This window comes from Taudactylus pleione, unplaced genomic scaffold, assembly GCF_031769625.1.
Source record: "Taudactylus pleione unplaced genomic scaffold, aTauple2 ptg000612l, whole genome shotgun sequence".
Classification (NCBI taxonomy): Eukaryota; Metazoa; Chordata; class Amphibia; order Anura; family Myobatrachidae; genus Taudactylus; species Taudactylus pleione.
This window is the reverse complement of record NW_028285014.1, coordinates 3,515,709-3,536,754: the sequence shown is the minus strand read 5'-3', so window position 1 is coordinate 3,536,754 and position 21,046 is coordinate 3,515,709. Positions and strand designations below refer to the sequence as shown.

General features: G+C 46.4%; 2 protein-coding genes across 4 annotated transcripts in view; one reads left to right on the top strand and one right to left on the bottom strand.

The window, feature by feature from the left end:
* The window catches only part of RELB (RELB proto-oncogene, NF-kB subunit), an 85,844-nt gene extending 73,247 nt beyond the window's left edge, over positions 1–12,597 (top strand). The window contains 4 exon segments of the mRNA XM_088454326.1: positions 8,597–8,812; positions 9,072–9,137; positions 9,214–9,285; positions 11,865–12,597. Of these exon segments, the coding sequence (XP_088310452.1) occupies positions 8,597–8,812; positions 9,072–9,137; positions 9,214–9,285; positions 11,865–12,169 (659 nt within the window). The 3' untranslated portion in view covers positions 12,170–12,597.
* On the bottom strand, positions 12,414–19,454 carry LOC148480482 (uncharacterized). 3 transcript variants are annotated; one of them, XM_088454328.1, is made up of 3 exons: positions 19,278–19,454; positions 14,594–14,977; positions 12,414–13,397 (listed from the first exon to the last, which is right to left on the bottom strand). In XM_088454328.1, exons 1-3 carry the CDS (start codon positions 19,333–19,335, stop codon positions 12,826–12,828), a joined length of 1,014 nt encoding a protein of 337 aa, XP_088310454.1. In that variant the 5' UTR covers positions 19,336–19,454; the 3' UTR covers positions 12,414–12,825. The 3 variants fall into 3 exon arrangements, with proteins under 3 accessions (XP_088310454.1, XP_088310455.1, XP_088310453.1); XM_088454329.1 differs by lacking the exon at positions 19,278–19,454 and adding an exon at positions 19,012–19,270; XM_088454327.1 differs by lacking the exon at positions 19,278–19,454 and having other exon boundaries at positions 14,594–16,772.
* Between the last annotated feature and the right edge of the window lie 1,592 nt (positions 19,455–21,046).

Genomic DNA, 21,046 nt, shown 5'->3' with positions numbered 1-21,046 from the left:
ACAGTGACTGAGATACAGGGAGTGATGTGTATTATGTGTGACACAGGGGAGAAAGGTGAGAGGACAGTGACTGAGATACAGGGAGTGATGTGTATTATGTGTGACACAGAGGAGAGAGGTGAGAGGACAGTGACTGAGATACAGGGAGTGATGTGTATTATGTGTGACACAGGGAGAAAGGTGAGAGGACAGGGACTGAGATACAGGGAGTGATGTGTATTATGTGTGACACAGGGGAGAAAGGTGAGAGGAAAGTGACTGAGATACAGGGAGTGATGTGTATTATGTGTGACACAGGGGAGTAAGGTGAGAGGACAGTGACTGAGATACAGGGAGTGATGTGTATTATGTGTGACACAGGGGAGTAAGGTGAGAGGACAGTGACTGAGATACAGGGAGTGATGTGTATTATGTGTGACACAGGGGAGAGAGGTGAGAGGACAGTGACTGAGATACAGGGAGTGATGTGTATTATGTGTGACACAGAGGAGATAGGTGAGAGGACAGTGACTGAGATACAGGGAGTGATGTGTATTATGTGTGACACAGGGGAGAAAGGTGAGAGGACAGTGACTGAGATACAGGGAGTGATGTGTATTATGTGTGACACAGAGGAGAAAGGTGAGAGGACAGTGACTGAGATAGAGGGAGTGATGTGTATTATGTGTGACACAGGGGAGTAAGGTGAGAGGACAGTGACTGAGATACAGGGAGTGATGTGTATTATGTGTGACACAGAGGAGAGAGGTGAGAGGACAGTGACTGAGATACAGGGAGTGATGTGTATTATGTGTGACACAGGGGAGAAAGCTGAGAGGACAGTGACTGAGATACAGGGGGTGATGTGTATTATGTGTGGCACAGGGGAGTAAGGTGAGAGGACAGTGACTGAAATACAGGGGAGTGATGTGTATTATGTGTGACACGGGAGAAAGGTGAGAGGACAGTGACTGAGATACAGGGAGTGATGTGTATTATGTGTGACACAGGGGAGAAAGGTGAGAGGACAGTGACTGAAATACAGGGGAGTGATGTGTATTATGTGTGACACGGGAGAAAGGTGAGAGGACAGTGACTGAGATACAGGGAGTGATGTGTATTATGTGTGACACAGGGGAGAAAGGTGAGAGGACAGTGACTGAGATACAGGGAGTGATGTGTATTATGTGTGACACAGGGGAGAAAGGTGAGAGGACAGTGACTGAGATACAGGGAGTGATGTGTATTATGTGTGACACAGGGGAGAAAGGTGAGAGGACAGTGACTGAGATACAGGGAGCGATGTGTATTATGTGTGACACAGGGGAGTAAGGTGAGAGGACAGTGACTGAGATACAGGGAGCGATGTGTATTATGTGTGGCACAGGGGAGAAAGGTGAGAGGACAGTGACTGAGATACAGGGAGGTGATGTGTATTATGTGTGACACAGGGGAGTAAGGTGAGAGGCAGTGACTGAGATACAGGAGTGATGTTGTATTATGTGTGACACAGGGGAGTAAGGTGAGAGGACAGTGACTGAGATACAGGGAGTGATGTGTATTATGTGTGACACAGGGGAGAAAGGTGAGAGGACAGTGACTGAGATACAGGGAGGTGATGTGTATTATGTGTGACACAGGGGAGTAAGGTGAGAGGCAGTGACTGAGATACAGGGAGTGATGTGTATTATGTGTGACACAGGGGAGTAAGGTGAGAGGACAGTGACTGAGATACAGGGAGTGATGTGTATTATGTGTGACACAGAGGAGAAAGGTGAGAGAACAGTGACTGAGATACAGGGAGTGATGTGTATTATGTGTGACACAGGAGAGAGGTGAGAGGACAGTGACTGAGATACAGGGAGTGATGTGTATTATGTGTGACACAGGGGAGAGAGGTGAGAGGACAGTGACTGAGATACAGGGAGTGATGTGTATTATGTGTGACACAGAGGAGAGAGGTGAGAGGACAGTGACTGAGATACAGGGGAGTGATGTGTATTATGTGTGACACAGGGGAGAGAGGTGAGAGGACAGTGACTGAGATACAGGGTGTGATGTGTATTATGTGTGACACAGGGGAGAAAGGTGAGAGGAAAGTGACTGAGATACAGGGAGCGATGTGTATTATGTGTGACACGGGAGAAAGGTGAGAGGACAGTGACTGAGATACAGGGAGTGATGTGTATTATGTGTGACACAGAGGAGAAAGGTGAGAGGACAGTGACTGAGATACAGGGAGTGATGTGTATTATGTGTGACACAGGGGAGAGAGGTGAGAGGACAGTGACTGAGATACAGGGAGTGATGTGTATTATGTGTGACACAGACAGAAAGGTGAGAGGACAGTGACTGAGATACAGGGAGTGATGTGTATTATGTGTGACACAGGGGAGAAAGGTGAGAGGACAGTGACTGAGATACAGGGAGTGATGTGTATTATGTGTGACACGGGAGAAAGGTGAGAGGACAGTGACTGAGATACAGGGAGTGATGTGTATTATGTGTGACACAGGGGAGAAAGGTGAGAGGACAGTGACTGAGATACAGGGAGTGATGTGTATTATGTGTGACACAGAGGAGAAAGGTGAGAGGACAGTGACTGAGATACAGGGAGCGATGTGTATTATGTGTGACACAGAGGAGAGAGGTGAGAGGACAGTGACTGAGATACAGGGAGTGATGTGTATTATGTGTGACACAGGGGAGAAAGGTGAGAGGACAGTGACTGAGATACAGGGAGTGATGTGTATTATGTGTGACACAGGGGAGTAAGGTGAGAGGACAGTGACTGAGATACAGGGAGTGATGTGTATTATGTGTGACACAGGGGAGAGAGGTGAGAGGACAGTGACTGAGATACAGGGAGTGATGTGTATTATGTGTGACACAGAGGAGATAGGTGAGAGGACAGTGACTGAGATACAGGGAGTGATGTGTATTATGTGTGACACAGGGGAGAAAGGTGAGAGGACAGTGACTGAGATACAGGGAGTGATGTGTATTATGTGTGACACAGAGGAGAAAGGTGAGAGGACAGTGACTGAGATACAGGGAGTGATGTGTATTATGTGTGACACAGGGGAGAGAGGTGAGAGGACAGTGACTGAGATAGAGGGAGTGATGTGTATTATGTGTGACACAGGGGAGTAAGGTGAGAGGACAGTGACTGAGATACAGGGAGTGATGTGTATTATGTGTGACACAGAGGAGAGAGGTGAGAGGACAGTGACTGAGATACAGGGAGTGATGTGTATTATGTGTGACACAGGGGAGAAAGCTGAGAGGACAGTGACTGAGATACAGGGGGTGATGTGTATTATGTGTGGCACAGGGGAGTAAGGTGAGAGGACAGTGACTGAGATACAGGGAGTGATGTGTATTATGTGTGACACAGGGGAGAAAGGTGAGAGGACAGTGACTGAGATACAGGGAGCGATGTGTATTATGTGTGACACAGGGGAGTAAGGTGAGAGGACAGTGACTGAGATACAGGGAGCGATGTGTATTATGTGTGGCACAGGGGAGAAAGGTGAGAGGACAGTGACTGAGATACAGGGAGTGATGTGTATTATGTGTGACACAGGGGAGTAAGGTGAGAGGCAGTGACTGAGATACAGGGAGTGATGTGTATTATGTGTGACACAGGGGAGTAAGGTGAGAGGACAGTGACTGAGATACAGGGAGGTGATGTGTATTATGTGTGACACAGGGGAGTAAGGTGAGAGGCAGTGACTGAGATACAGGGAGTGATGTGTATTATGTGTGACACAGGGGAGTAAGGTGAGAGGACAGTGACTGAGATACAGGGAGTGATGTGTATTATGTGTGACACAGAGGAGAAAGGTGAGAGAACAGTGACTGAGATACAGGGAGGTGATGTGTATTATGTGTGACACAGGAGAGAGGTGAGAGGACAGTGACTGAGATACAGGGAGTGATGTGTATTATGTGTGACACAGAGGAGAGAGGTGAGAGGACAGTGACTGAGATACAGGGGAGTGATGTGTATTATGTGTGACACAGGGGAGAGAGGTGAGAGGACAGTGACTGAGATACAGGGTGTGATGTGTATTATGTGTGACACAGGGGAGAAAGGTGAGAGGAAAGTGACTGAGATACAGGGAGCGATGTGTATTATGTGTGACACGGGAGAAAGGTGAGAGGACAGTGACTGAGATACAGGGGAGTGATGTGTATTATGTGTGACACAGGGGAGAGAGGTGAGAGGACAGTGACTGAGATACAGGGTGTGATGTGTATTATGTGTGACACAGGGGAGAAAGGTGAGAGGAAAGTGACTGAGATACAGGGAGCGATATGTATTATGTGTGACACGGGAGAAAGGTGAGAGGACAGTGACTGAGATACAGGGAGTGATGTGTATTATGTGTGACACAGGGGAGAAAGGTGAGAGGACAGTGACTGAGATACAGGGAGTGATGTGTATTATGTGTGACACAGAGGAGAAAGGTGAGAGGACAGTGACTGAGATACAGGGAGTGATGTGTATTATGTGTGACACAGGGGAGAGAGGTGAGAGGACAGTGACTGAGATACAGGGAGTGATGTGTATTATGTGTGACACAGGGGAGAAAGGTGAGAGGACAGTGACTGAGATAGAGGGAGTGATGTGTATTATGTGTGACACAGGGGAGATAGGTGAGAGGACAGTGACTGAGATACAGGGAGTGATGTGTATTATGTGTGACACAGGGGAGTAAGGTGAGAGGACAGTGACTGAGATACAGGGAGTGATGTGTATTATGTGTGACACAGGGGAGTAAGGTGAGAGGACAGTGACTGAGATACAGGGAGTGATGTGTATTATGTGTGACACAGAGGAGAGAGGTGAGAGGACAGTGACTGAGATACAGGGAGTGATGTGTATTATGTGTGACACAGAGGAGAGAGGTGAGAGGACAGTGACTGAGATACAGGGAGTGATGTGTATTATGTGTGACACAGAGGAGAAAGCTGAGAGGACAGTGACTGAGATACAGGGGGTGATGTGTATTATGTGTGGCACAGGGGAGTAAGGTGAGAGGACAGTGACTGAGATACAGGGAGTGATGTGTATTATGTGTGACACAGGGGAGAAAGGTGAGAGGACAGTGACTGAGATACAGGGAGCGATGTGTATTATGTGTGACACAGGGGAGTAAGGTGAGAGGACAGTGACTGAGATACAGGGAGCGATGTGTATTATGTGTGGCACAGGGGAGAAAGGTGAGAGGACAGTGACTGAGATACAGGGAGGTGATGTGTATTATGTGTGACACAGGGGAGTAAGGTGAGAGGCAGTGACTGAGATACAGGGAGTGATGTGTATTATGTGTGACACAGAGGAGTAAGGTGAGAGGACAGTGACTGAGATACAGGGAGTGATGTGTATTATGTGTGACACAGGGGAGTAAGGTGAGAGGACAGTGACTGAGATACAGGGAGGTGATGTGTATTATGTGTGACACAGGGGAGTAAGGTGAGAGGACAGTGACTGAGATACAGGGAGTGATGTGTATTATGTGTGACACAGAGGAGAAAGGTGAGAGGACAGTGACTGAGATACAGGGAGTGATGTGTATTATGTGTGACACAGGGGAGTAAGGTGAGAGGACAGTGACTGAGATACAGGGAGGTGATGTGTATTATGTGTGACACAGGGGAGTAAGGTGAGAGGACAGTGACTGAGATACAGGGAGTGATGTGTATTATGTGTGACACACTGGAGAGAGGTGAGAGGACAGTGACTGAGATACAGGGAGCGATGTGTATTATGTGTGACACAGGGGAGAAAGGTGAGAGGAAAGTGACTGAGATACAGGGAGCGATGTGTATTATGTGTGACACAGAGGAGAGAGGTGAGAGGACAGTGACTGAGATACAGGGAGTGATGTGTATTATGTGTGACACAGGGGAGAAAGGTGAGAGGACAGTGACTGAGATACAGGGAGTGATGTGTATTATGTGTGACACAGGGGAGAAAGGTGAGAGGACAGTGACTGAGATACAGGGAGCGATGTGTATTATGTGTGACACAGGGGAGAAAGGTGAGAGGAAAGTGACTGAGATACAGGGAGCGATGTGTATTATGTGTGACACAGAGGAGAGAGGTGAGAGGACAGTGACTGAGATACAGGGAGTGATGTGTATTATGTGTGACACAGGGGAGAAAGGTGAGAGGAAAGTGACTGAGATACAGGGAGCGATGTGTATTATGTGTGACACAGAGGAGAGAGGTGAGAGGACAGTGACTGAGATACAGGGAGTGATGTGTATTATGTGTGACACAGGGGAGAAAGGTGAGAGGACAGTGACTGAGATACAGGGAGTGATGTGTATTATGTGTGACACAGGGGAGAAAGGTGAGAGGACAGTGACTGAGATACAGGGAGCGATGTGTATTATGTGTGACACAGGGGAGAAAGGTGAGAGGAAAGTGACTGAGATACAGGGAGCGATGTGTATTATGTGTGACACAGAGGAGAGAGGTGAGAGGACAGTGACTGAGATACAGGGAGTGATGTGTATTATGTGTGACACAGGGGAGAAAGGTGAGAGGACAGTGACTGAGAGACTGAGATACAGGGAGTGATGTGTATTATGTGTGACACAGGGGAGAAAGGTGACAGGACAGTGACTGAGATACAGGGAGTGATGTGTATTATGTGTGACACAGAGGAGAGAGGTGAGAGGACAGTGACTGAGATACAGGGAGTGATGTGTATTATGTGTGACACAGGGGAGTAAGGTGAGAGGACAGTGACTGAGATACAGGGAGTGATGTGTATTATGTGTGACACAGGGGAGAAAGGTGAGAGGACAGTGACTGAGATACAGGGAGTGATGTGTATTATGTGTGACACAGGGGAGAAAGGTGAAAGGACAGTGACTGAGAAACAGGGAGTGATGTGTATTATGTGTGACACAGGGGAGAAAGGTGAGAGGACAGTGACTGAGATACAGGGAGTGATGTGTATTATTTGTGACATAGAGGAGTAAGGTGAGAGGACAGTGACTGAGATACAGGGAGTGATGTGTATTATGTGTGACACAGGGGAGAAAGGTGAGAGGACAGTGACTGAGATACAGGGAGTGATGTGTATTATGTGTGACACAGGGGAGTAAGGTGAGAGGACAGTGACTGAGATACAGGGAGTGATGTGTATTATGTGTGACACAGGGGAGTAAGGTGAGAGGACAGTGACTGAGATACAGGGTGTGATGTGTATTATGTGTGACACAGGGGAGTATGGTGAGAGGACAGTGACTGAGATACAGGGAGTGATGTGTATTATGTGTGACACAGGGGAGTAAGGTGAGAGGACAGTGACTGAGATACAGGGAGTGATGTGTATTATGTGTGACACAGAGGAGAAAAGTGAGAGGACAGTGACTGAGATACAGGCAGTGATGTGTATTATGTGTGACACAGGGGAGTAAGGTGAGAGGACAGTGACTGAGATACAGGGAGTGATGTGTATTATGTATGACCCGGGTAAGAAAGGAGAGGGGACAGTGGATGAGATACAGGGAGTGATGCGTAGTATGTGTGTCCCGGGTAAGAAAGGAGAGAGGACAGTGGCTGAATAATTTTTGGCTGGCATCAGTCTTGATACAGTAATGATACCTAATTAAAGGGCTGACTAAGGAAGAGTACATGTGATCCCACAGGATTACTACAGAATAAAAATTAATTCTAAAAAGTTCATCATTCTGTATCTGAAATGATTCTAGTGTTTTATATGCGTCTTATACATAGAGGGCCTGATGCAGAGGTGGATCCAGTTACAGCCGTGACTTCATCTCTGTGCGTAGTGCAGCTGCAACTTTATGCTAATGCCGCAGCCCATGGGCTTTCTACTGGGACGCCCCACCCCTCCCCTCCACATTCTGCATCTCCATTCCGCCGACGTGTACAAAGTCGCACCCACGGACATTGCACCAGCTCTATAGAGGCGCAGTTTGTCCATTTGAACATGGACGCGGTTTCCAGTGCAACTGCAACAAAAGATGCTGGCGCTGCACGCCCACGTGTGACTATACACCCCTCAGTTACCTCCCACCCACCAAATTGCTTCTTTCTGCATCTGAATTTGTCCTGTGACTCCTGGAGGTAACCAATGTGACGCATGCTTTGTGCGGCTCGGACAAATGCACAGACTAAATACATCAGCCATTTGCGTCCGATATCACCACCGCATCCACTTCTAGTGTTCACCCTGCACCTGTCACAACTCGTGCAGTTCCTCTTCCTGCCTGGGGTGTCGCTCTCTGCTCTGGTGCTTCTAATAAAGAGGAAATGCACTGGTTGTGAGTGACAGGTGCAGGGCGCTAGAATTAACCCTCTGGGTGCTAGAATGAACACTCTGACTTTCCTCTAAATTAAATGTACTCAACCCCAACAAAATCCATTTTATTCTTAATGTATAAATATTTTTTTTCTTTAGATCACTATACATTTTGGCACCCGCTGTAAATTGTTAGTTTTGATGTACCAAATATATATTATATTTAATAAATTTAAGCTTAAAAAATGTTGTTTGCAATGTCCTTTGCTGCCTGTGCCTGACGATCCTGTTTAACAAATTGCACATTGTCTACACGTATGTCTCAGAGGACATCCAGGTCATGTTCCTGGACAGTACATGGGAAGCCCGTGCTGACTTCTCGCAGGCTGACGTGCACAGACAAATTGCAATTGTCCTGAAGACTCCACCATATCGTGATCTGCACATCACAGACCCGGCTCCAGTCCAAGTCTGTCTACAGAGGATCACTGATGGGATCCGCAGCGAAGGACTGGTCTTCACGTATATGCCACGGCACAACAGTAAGTGTGTGTAATAAGGGCATTGCCAGTGCTCTGTCATGTCTGTGTGTGGGAGACTTCCAGGACATTTTCTGTGTCATTTTCTTTATTATTCCATTCCTACTATTATTTTGGCCATATGAATGCTCTGTGCTGACAATGTCGCAACACAATCACTCTGAAGATGCCCAAAATGTACTTAGAGGTTTTGGTCTACCATTTCTGTTTATAATAGTCCCATGGATATGTCCATAGTATGTCTTAAACTTTTCTCTTGCAGTTTCCTACAGCCTGCACAAAAAGCGACCCCGCCTTAGCTGTCCGCTAGACGAGTTTAATGGCCCTGGTAAGTACTAGGCACCACTACGTGCTCTTATCTAAGATTAGCCTGTGCGTCCTCTGATTTTACCATCTCCCCACAGATCCGCATGGGATTGAGTTGAAAAGAAAGCAAGCAAGACCAGATTACATGAATCACTGTACTTCAAATGCAGGTAAATGCCCATTGCTCGTAAAGTGTTACGTAGACCAAATGCTGGCATAATGATACATATATAACAGCACAAAAGCGGAACAAGGTTAGGTTACAATAACTGGTGAAGGACAGTTATGGGTCACATTTTGTATCTTCATTTTTCAATGTCGCTTTTCATTCCATCAGCGACGCACCATTCTCTGGCTGCAAAGTAATGCCAGTCACCACTGACTCCTGTACGATTGCTGGCTGATAATGCTGCTGACTTACAGCAGGCACACACACTTTCCCCACCAGCAGCTACAGCTGTTGTTCTGCTTCCTTATGTATCATGTGTTCTCCTCCACGTCTCTTGGATTGTAACCTCATTTGGGCATTGCCATCTTTACCTATTTCATGTCACAGTATGTAATATGTTTGTGGCATGGTCTCCCTCAGTGTACAGCACTGCAGAATATTTCAGCAGGGCTGTAACTAGGGTAGTGCAACCAGTGCCATGGCACAGGTCAGGGGGCGCTGTTTGGGCCTGGCAATTTTCCTGTTTATTATCATTCGTACTTGTAGCTTCCTCTTCTTTTATCCCCAGCATCTCCTGACCTCCCCTATCGCTTCCCTGACCCTTCCCCATGAGGCCATGACCCTTTTACAGGTGCACTATCTTATGTCCCTAATTAAAAATTGTGGGGGGGGGGGGCAATGCTTTCTCTGGCACAGGTCGCCAAAAAGTCTAGTTAGGGATCTGAATTTCAGCGTGTTATAAATGAAAGATAATGATAAATGATAGGATTATTTCCTTGTTTCATTCACTTCACGCCAAGCTGGTAAAGTGCTGGGTATAAAATGCAGATATTCGGGGGCACTTTCACTGGTAGCGGTAGTAATTAATTTGCCTTTATTAGTCGGACTATATATTGTGTTTTATTTAAAATATCCTAAATCCCTCACCAAGCATTAGCTATATCTATTCTAGATCTTGCTGTGACACATTCGCAAAATGGTTTCATTGATAGAAAGGTAACAATTGACAATAATCATAAACAATTAAATTGCAAGCTCTTCTGGACAGATGCTTCATTCCACTGTGAGGTGCTGAGTACATTTTGCGGTATAATAGAAATTAGCCTATAATGCCATAAGTAAATGAGAACCAAAACAATAGATACTATACTAGGACATGGCGGAAATTCTATCTAGTAGATTGTTGGTCTTGGATTAATATGTCCATCTGGTCAGTATATTTGTTTTATGTTCTTAAGCATGTACCACCCATGGTTCCCAAGTACTATCATCGCTACACTTTTCATCTATAATAAGGGTACTCGGTACCAAACAGGTTTTTCCCCAATGCAGCGGAGTGATTTATTAGGATTAGTAGTAGTTTATGGGACTTATGTAATAGGTTGAGAGCTGCAGCCAATGTGGGAACTTCTGCGAATGTTCCCATATTTTTAAAGCGGCAATAATTTCAAGGTTAAACTAACTTGATTTTGCCTTATAATGATTGCCACTTTAAAAAATACGGGAAAACTCGCAGGAGTTCTGGCAGCGGCTGGAGCTCGAAACCTATTACATAATTCCCAATAACTGTACTATTGCATTTGGTTCCCAAAAGGAGCAAGGACCAGCAAGTAGACTGACCATACTATATGTTATATGGTTTTTACGAAATGATTGTAACTATAGGAGTGCAGGAGGTTTGGGGGCTGTGGGGCCTGAAGTAAGGGGGCTTGGCATTTCTGGGTCACCTCTACTTCCATGGCCTATGTGCAGAGGAAGCCCTGGCTCTGCTTTGTTGGGAGGTGAGAACAGCCTGGCACTGCACTGTTCCACTCCTGCCCAATGTCCCTAGACTCGGCACTTACATGTTCCCTGTGGCCCCAACCCACTTTGCTCCTAGCAGTACTAAAATGATGCTAATCTGGGAGTTTGCATTTGGTAATTATGTGATGAACACCATCAGTGTTTTAGTGAAATACTTTGCGTACCCAAGTTCTCATAGGAAGCTCGCCAGTTTTGCTGTATTTATGTTATTCTCCAGGTCCTCTTTGAGACTTTTCATTGTTTAAATGTTTAATATGTGCACGCATAATTTTTAGGATATGTATTTTAATATTGTGATTAAAACGGGATATTCAATCTCTATACACCGTATGCTATTTTTTGTGTTGCTTTTATTGTGAGAGGATTGGCAAAGCCTCTCGTATAGGTGTGCAGTTTTACTGGACTCCTGTGAGAGAGCGCCAGCCTCTTGGATTGTGTCTGTACGTCTAGTAAAAATGTCAGAGCCTTGGTGACATAAATCACTTCTTGATAGCCTGGTTTCAGCCCGATGGTTGTGATGATTTGAATTGTGTCAATTAGGTTCCCAACATAAGCCCTTTTGACCAAAACGTATGATGTTACTGGTTCTGGGTGGTTTGCTAGGCTGCATGCTCACAAGCACTAATTCAGCCCAAAACAAAAATGGCTGCCTCCACTGGGTGTAGGAAAAAGTCCACTATAATTGGTACATACCCCATTTATTAAATGGTTTGAAATATACGGATTAATGAAAAATGTAATGTAACTCACTTTTATACTTCTCTTTTAATTCTTTAGACTTTGGCATGCCCATTCCGGATCCTTTCCCGCCTTTTGATTATTTGCCTGGGGTTAATTTGACGCCAACTGACCCTGCACTGGATGAGACTCCCCAATTTGAAAACCTCGAAGTCCTCATGTCGTGGATGCCACAGGAGGTGGATGACCTAGCAGGCCCATGTCACTTTGAAAGCTTTGCACCTGGCATTGACGACGATCCAACAGCCAGCTTGGTAGGGTTAAGCCTCGCCCTCACTGGGGAACAAGAGAGGCGGTTCTCAGATTGTAGTTTCCCAGACGATACAAGAATGGGTGGCTGCTGACTAGTAGGCACACAGGGAATTTCTCATACATTGGCAGGAATTCATTTGGAGAACCCGCTTCCACCCCTTATGTTTGACACTTTCTAACTGGAGTGAAAAGTCTCGGAGGTAGGCATGGATCGAATTATGAGCGGTTTTGATGGTGTTGGTGTAAATAGCAGAGCTACCAGTATACCCACAATCCCAGCATTAAGGCTGAAAACCCCACTACATCCACAAAAAATGTAAATAAGACCTCGGATGATATAATGGACAAAGGCACTTAGCAAATGATTATAAACTACAGTACAACCATAATCCTACCTTCCAAAGTAGGTGACTACCATGGAAAATACACTCTCTGGGTAAATACGTTGAAGACAAACAACAAGATACTTAAAGCACTAACTGATTTTTTTTATGTAGATATTAAAAGAACATATTTTTAAAAAAAACATTGTGTGTTATACATATGTGGACTGGGGATGGTAAGTGGCTGTCTGATTGGTGCAGATCTTTTGTCCCACTCAAAAAGGGGTTAATATAAAGTCAATGTCACTATCTCTGTCCTATTTTGCTATATACATAGGTGGCTAGGGGTTCACTTTCTACGGTTCATACATTTCCTAAGCACTGAGCATGTAATGGCAATTTGCAGTGCGATACTATGTCCAGCCTCAGGTACACATGTTGGCCAAGATTAAATCATTGCCTATAGAATGTGTGGTATTGCAGCAGGAGTGCTGGGCACAGCTGGGCCCACAAGCCAAAGCGCAGGTCCCAGGACTTCCAAACTCTGGCTGTATGGTTAGCTCTGTAATGCCGTGATGCTTAAATAGGGCCCTGGCCTGGCCTACCATATCCTTGTATGCCTCCAGTCCAGAACAGTGAATGTGAAGAGATGCCACACCATGGTCCGGGGCAAGGGCCCACATATGAAGCTCGTGATATCCATTGTGGCCGCAGAGTGTGTCCAGATCCATCTTTACACTTTGTAACTCCGTAGAGGGTGGTACAGCCTGTAGGAGAACGCGGCCATTTTGAACAATGTCAGAGTAGACAGAAGCAACCATGATTGTTATGGAAACCAAGGAGAGAGCAGGATCTAAGTAGTGTACAGCTGGGTGACTAAACAGGTGCAGCAGCAAGCTGCTGGTGAGGAGCAGGGAGGAAGGCGCCAAGGAACACAGCAGGCGCAGAACCAGCCGCCATCTTGGTTGATGCAGTTGCACTCTTGCTAGACACAGACCTGGTTGTGTAGAAAACACAGGTTTCAGGTGACTGAAGAGTTGCTAATAAAAAGGCCTAGTAGGTATGAGCTCAGGGAAGATAAATAAAGAAACAGGATACTATGGGCCCCATTTATCAACAAGTTTTATCACTCACAACAAGTGATTAAACTCGTTGCGTATGATAATGGTGCTCCAGCCAATTGGCTCCTAACTGTCATCTGTTTGAAAATGACAGTTGGGAGCTGATTGGCTGGAGCACCATTTATCATATGCAATGAGTTTAATCACTTGTTGTGAGTGATAAAACGCGTTGATATATGAGGCTGATTGTATTGCTGCATGAGAAATCAAACGTACATTATTTATTCAAAACAAACTAATAACTGGTTAAACAGGTCATGGATAATCCTTTAAATGAAATTTGATCCGTGTTATTTAATATGACTTTAACATTGCTTCCTTACAGTTTGCTTCCCTGCCAACTTAAGGCCCCCATACATCTGCAACGGATCGTCGCAATGTAGCGATCCTGCAACCCGGTATCGAAGGATCGCTGAATTCCAACATGTTGGACTTCACGGATATGCCGATCACGATAAAAAAATTATCGTGATTGGCAGATCGGTGATATTCAATATGTAGAATTTCACTGATCCTACGACGGATCGCGGAACATCGATGGCTGCCGGTCAGCATTTCCAATAGGCGGGTCGGCGTTTCGGATTCTATTGCTACATCGCGATGATCCATTGCAGATGCATGGGGGCCTTTAGGGTCTAATTCAGAGATAAATGAGAATTCGATAGTTAGGTACATCTCCGAGGTTTGCAGATCTGCGCAGGAGCCGCACCGCACATGAGCAGATCTACTTCTGCAGTGTCGCTCGCAGTGCCCCAGAAGCCGCTTCTGGGATTTAGGTGCGGCAACAGACAGAGTTTGAGAAAAGGGGGGGAATCAGCCCTGTTTTCTGGGCATGCTGAAGCTTGTGCATCAAAGTCCCCGGCAGCGTGATTTTGCCAGACATCCTCAGTAACCTGAGGGTTACTCAGATGTTCGATGGTCACGCAGTTGATCCAATGCTGCATCTTCGGACACAGCAGAGGATCACAGAAGCCTTCAGTGAGCGCCTCTTTACTAAAGACGCTGCGGCTGTGCTATAGCGTCCATCTCTGAATCAGGCCCTTAGTCTGTCTCATCATAGAACAGGCCTTACCTTGGAAAGCTCCAGTGACCACCATGTATATGACATTAAACAGCAGACCCAACACTCCAGCCACGAGGATGAGAGCCGGACGGTGAGAGTGGTGAGGACGCACAAGATGTCCCAGAGACCCTAGTGTGAGAGACAGGCCAAGGGAAGAGAGTAGGAGTGGAGAGAGTAGCGAGAAGAGAGTTGGGAGCCGGGCTTTGGCATGTGGGGGCAAGGAGGACGAGTGGGAAAGGATGAGCTGGGGACACAGTGCAATGAGCAGGGAGAGTGTGTGCGCGGAGTCCGCCAGAGTGAGCAGTGAGTCTGACAGTCTACTCATTATGATCTGGGTGAGGAGGACAGCAAAAGCCACAGCGAAGAGCAGAGTATGAGACACCATTTTGATAGCTAAAGGAAAAGCAGCGAAAAAAATAGGAGGAGGAAGAGAAGGGGGAGATACAAATACATCAATGCGGTTAAGAACAGACATCGGCCTATCAACGGCAACCTTATCTCATTGTGTTATCCTGAGGAATGTAATAGAGCTAGCGAGGCAGCAGCCAGAAGTGATCCAGACTCTGCTTCTCATGCGCCCTCAGTCCCTTTCTTTTGAGTTGCATTCAGCCACGTGGTGAACGCAGAATAAACTTCATTTGGGACACGGATCAGTGAACTCTATGGGAGATGTTCACAGTAAGCATAGCATTCCTAGAGAACGATGGAACTGACCATGACCTCTCCTTACCTTCCCAGACCATTCCACCTGCCACTATAGCACTGTATGGCAGACTTCTCCCTGGGATCCATAAGCCATATTTCAAACACCATTTATGTTGCATTCACCGGGGGAGATGTACCCCCCAGTGAAAAATTATAAATTATAAATTGGAGAGTTATGAACTACCATCCACTCAGTTTCTAACTGTCATGCTACAGGTTGTGTCTGAAAAATTACAGGAGCTGATTGGTCGGTAGTTTATCACTCACTTTTCAGAGCTTAGTACGTCCCGCCCTATGTGGCTCAGATGGAATGGATAAGACCCAAGTGCATTATACCTTAACCTCAAAGGTTTTAAGTCTGCCCATGTGTCCGAGTAGTGCAGCGCGTGCATCCCGGTGGTTACCGCACGAAGGTGCAGAACGCAGAGAGTGAATTTCAGTGAAGTAACATGGTGGTGGATAGGCAGACGGAGGACGCAATACCGCTCACACACTGCCATATGCAGATGCAGAAACTGCGCCTACCAAGAGTTTGGCGCAAGTTTCAGTGGTACGACCGATAGTGCACCGATGATACGTCTAAAGACGCACTGAGATGGATATGTACCGCCGCTAGTGGGTGTTTCATATTAAACAGAATCGGTAGCGTCAATCGTATTTGCTGTGGCAAAAGGCGTCATTTTGGCCCCGCCCCCTGCTCCGCAATGCCTGTATTATCGGCATTATGTAGCGGAGGCAGGGCCAAATTGCGCGATCGTGTGGCCCCGCCACGCCTACAATTGCTCGTCATCCACCCGGCCACGCCCCTCCGGCCTGCCGATCTGGCTGCTCCCTCCCGGAAGGAGCAGCCAGAAAGTTGGCAAGTATGATTTTGTGTTAAATATAATTGCCCCTTTAAATCCAGCAACCGCTAGCCCTGAAGACAAGGTGGCTTTGATAAGTAACGCTTAGTAAATTTAGCCTTAGAGGTCTTTTAGATTTACAGATTTAATGCACTAAGGGCTTGATTGAGACCGGCTCGCTAGATGCGTTCACACGCTAGATGCGTATGCAAATTTCGGCAAGGCAGGCGATCGCACACCAAGACATTAGCACGTCCACTATGTCTTGGCGAGCGATCGCTCTGTGTATGCAGATGCCCACCAGCCTGTCTTAAGACGCCCACTTGCGCACTTCATCTCCAGCAAGTGAATGCAACCATCGATATATCGAGTACCCTTAGAAACGTTTGCAGCGCATGTGGCTGACCATACCCTGCCGCAAGCGTTGCGAGTGCTTCAGTGTGAAATACAGCCAGGTGACGTGTACTATGACGCTGCCTCTTAATTATGCACGCCTCTTAAACAGCGTTGAGATGCTCAGGCATGTCTGCGTTCACACCTCCACTCCCCCGTTTCTAGTGGCCAGCCCCTGTCACCATCCACAAATGGCTTCTCCTGTCACTCATTCAGCTGGGCTGTCTATGCGCAGCGAGTGAACACTTCCTGATCTCTCGCATTGTTTCGCGCACGCGCATTACGATGCGTATGCATGCACAGAATGCAAGCAATCGGTTGGCTGCGTGCAAACGCATCCTAGCGAGTGGGTCTGAATCAGGTCCTAAGTCCCATGGGTTTTAATCATGGACTAGAACTCAGTGCTAGTCACCTAAACCCTCAGTCTGAGTGGCACCACAATCCCCGTCCTGGGCTCTTCGGAAGTCTCTCCCAGGGATCTCTCAGAGACTGGTCCTTAAAAGTAGGCAAGCAGAACTAAAAGCCCTGCTGGAGTAACACTGTTGCTCCGTAGCAAGAACGAACCCACCTTGCACCTGAAGAATGGGGAGAAACACCACTAAAATGTGGGCACCTTGTGATGTCTTATTGACCAGGAAACTTAAACTGATGAGCATATAACATGTAGCTGCTGGTTTGTGGTGAGTAGTCTGAATCTGATAAAAGATTGGCACCTTGAGATGCCATCAGGACTGCAATACTGCTGAGATGTAGCTAGCTTGGTGACTGCCACACACGGGTTAGTAATGAGATTGTATTGGAGACCTTAATTAAAGTTATAATTATTTACTACATGTCCTCACTGTAATGTCATGTGTCTGATCGTTGTTGAACCTAATAAATAACACATAAAATTTGGTGATGACAACTATAGTATCATTGTAACAAAACTTTAACATTTAAAACAAAAGCCACTGTCAGAATATTTCTATATAATATTTCTTTGTAGGATGTGTTTTTAATTGCTTTATTATACAATATGGCGCTTGTTTCCAGTACGATGTCTTGTAATTTGTTTGTAAGCCTGCAGGTGTCACTGTTTAAATACCCAATAAATAACTCAGTTTCTGACATATAGCAATACAATAAACAAGGACCATAACAACAAAGCTATACACATATACAGTAATCAATCATATTACTAATTCATTATATTGCCAATTTCATTTTAGATTTTGATTGCAACAATAAATCTAAGTACTCATTCTTATGCAGGTTTTCAATTATGTATAAGTAGGCGGCGCTGTCAACTGTCAGTGTTCAAAAAAATATATACCAGTCAGGGCCATAGCTAGGGTAGTGCGGCTGGTGCCATTGCACAGGGCACCACTGGGGGCGCTGTTTGGGCCTATCAAATTTCTGTTTGTTATCATTCTTGCTTGTAGCTTCCTCTTATTTCATCCCCAGCATCTCCTGGCCTCTCCTATCTCTTCCCTGGCCCTTCCCCATGAGGCCATGGCCCTTTTTTGGGTGCATTATGTCCCTTTGAAAAATGAGGGGGGCGCCAATGCTCTTTCTGGCACAGGGCACCAAAAAGTCTAGTTACGGCTCTGATACCAGTGGTTCCCAAACTGGGTGCTGTGGGGCACATGCAGGGGTGCCACGAGTTGGTGGTCTAGGACCAAATCAAATTATTTATGGTTAATGTGAGAGGCAAAACCAGTGCTGCTGGCTGCCAGTTATAAATTATGTGGACAAACGGAAGCGCAGCCCTGTCCACCCCCACATAACTGACCCTATGGATGACAGGTAGGCACAATTTACTTCCTTTCATTTTTTATTTAGAATTTCTCTAGAAGATACTTTTGGCCCAGGGGTGCCGTGAATAAACATGCTGATACACTAGGGCGCCGTAATTCAAGAAAGTTTGTGAACCACTGACATACTGTATACAATGGAATTCATTTTTCTTAAATTAACACAATGGGGAAGGTGTTGCACATAGCAACCAATCAGATTCGACTAAACATTTATCTAGCACCAGCTAGAAGATAATAGCTAGAATCTGAATGGTTGCTATGGGCAACATCTCCACTTCTAAAAACTCTCTTTTTAGTACATATACCCCAATATGTGAATTCATGGACATAACAACAATAAGTACTGTATATGCAACTGATACATTTCCTTATACATAAGCGACCACCATGAATGTATTACTATGCACCAATAAAGACATAGAACATGATAAATGCTTATTTCGAACCTTTCCTCTGGTTGCCCCTCATGCCTGTGGCAGCTGCATACCAAAGTGAGGAAGGGGACAGATTATTCAAGTTGTAAAAGACAGTGTTGGTAGAACCAGAGGCAGGCACCCAGTGGTTGTGGAACTAAAGGTCTCAGCATGTCTTGCAAGCCACAAAACATTTAATTCCACAGTAGCTGGGGAGACGCCGGGGGCTTGAGTAATGAGAGGGTGCACAGGTGCATTTCTGTATGAAGCGTTACCTGTTGAGAGACATTATTATAAAGATGTGATGTGATAAGAGCTGCACCGCTGGAAGAGGAGGTGGGACGTGCGATAACAGGAGCTATGTACAAACAGCTGTCCCCAGCTCACTAGTTTTCATCCATGTCACGCTTTCTCTCTCTTGTTGGAAAGTTTCCTGCTCCTTCCCTGCCCCCTTCCAGCTTCTCTCTCAGTCTCACACACTTGCTGAGAACCTCACTCATTTCTCTTTCATTCCCTGCTGCACTCTAATTTTTCCACTTACCTTGTTTCTCTTCTCCCACTCTCTCCCTCTCACTGGTGTCTGATGCCTTCCCGTCCATGGATCATGTGCTGGTCACACTCCCCCTTTCTTATGTCCCAGGGTCTCTGTCAGCTGCTCTCCCCTCTCTCTCCCCCTGGGGCACCACTGCTCCCACCTTGAATTCCCCAGTCTCCAGCACAACATGTGCCTGTGTCTCAGTTCTCTATCAGCTGCTTTATTGATCACAGCTCCCCCTCTTTTCTGTGTCCCTCCTGCCCCCTCCCAATCCATGCACTCCCTTCTCCCCTCTAGCTCAGCTGACACTAAAACACAACAGAGCCCATTTATATACTGCTATCGGGAGAGGAAAGCAGATGAGGATATCCAATGGCCTGGTGCCAAGGGGTAAAAGGAATTTGGTCACCCTGCCCCAGCAGTAAGTGCTGTGCCTACATGACATAAAAGCCACTAGCAGTGTCTTATCATACGTTTTAGCTGTTCTAAGTCCAGGAATGTCATCACGTCAGCAGTTTTCATAATTACAAATATGTATATCTTTGTATCCAGGAGTGCAAGATTATTATTTCCACTCAGAACTGAACATAATTAACTTTTATAAGCTTGTACCTTGTGGTCACTCACAACTGATCTTTTTAAAGAGCGCCTCCTTCTGTTTTATGTGAATACTATTGAAGACAATGGGCCTCAGACAAAGTTGAAGGCAAGTTGGACGTAATTGCTCCTACATTGTGTGCACGGAACCAAGGAGCTCATTCAGACCTGCTCGCTAGATGCTTTCGCTCGCTCCCAGCGTATGCAAATCTAACGCACACCCAGCAAGGCAGGCGATCGTACGGCAAAGCATTAGCACGCCCACTATGTCTTGACGTGCGATCACTTTGTGTATGCAGACGCCCACCAGCCGTTCATAACAGTGGTGTAAGTTCACGCCAGATGCCCGGAGGCAAGTTATAATTTGGTGCCCCCCCCCCCCCCGTCAGCAATTCACATGCAGACAGGCTATAGATAGACGACGGCAGCAGCTGATGGTGTGACATGGAGCTCTCCACTAGTGTATGGTGGCTTCCCAGGTGCCGGGAAGGGGTGCTATGTATTGGGCGGCTGTTACGGTACACTCTGGGTACATAGGTACAGCTCTAAGTGGGGTGAATATGTTGTGGACAATGGATTAGGTGCCCCTTCAGAGCTGAAGCCCGGCGGCAGGCGCCTCCATTGCCTCCCATAGTTCTGCGCACGTCATCTCCTGGAAGTGCAGGAAAACATTGGTACATCGAGCACCATCGGATGTGCTCGCAGCGCTTGAGGTTGACTATACCTTTCCGCAAGCACTGCGATCACTTCAGTGTGAATACAACCAGGTGACGTGTACTATGACGCTGCCTGTTAAATAAGCACGCCTCTGAAACGGCGTTGAAGCACTCAGGCATGCCTGCGTTCGTACCTCCACTCCCCCATTTCTAGTGGCCTGCCCGTCACCTCCCACAAACGGCTTCTCCTGTCACTCATTCAACTGGGCTGTCTATGCTGGGCGAGCGAGCACTTCCTGTTTCGCAGTGGTTTGTGCACGCACATTGCGATATATACGCATGCGCAGATTGCAAATATCGGCCAGCTACGAGCGATCTCACCCTAGCGAGCTGGTCTTAATCAGCTCCTAAATGCGTATATATTTTCTGCCCTTATCCATACCCTAGGTTGCATTGCTGGCATTATTTATAAATGCACATTTGTAGCAGACCCATCCTTGCTGCATACACACAACCCTGTAC

Bases quoted from the DNA above. Each gene is read 5' to 3' on its own strand.
- LOC148480482 (XM_088454327.1), bottom strand. From the start codon at position 15,059: ATGTCTGTTCTTAACCGCATTGATGTATTTGTATCTCCCCCTTCTCTT. The intron at 13,398-14,593 runs GTAAGGCCTGTT...CTACACAACCAG, and splicing joins GGTCACTGGAGCTTTCCAAG to GTCTGTGTCTAGCAAGAGTG.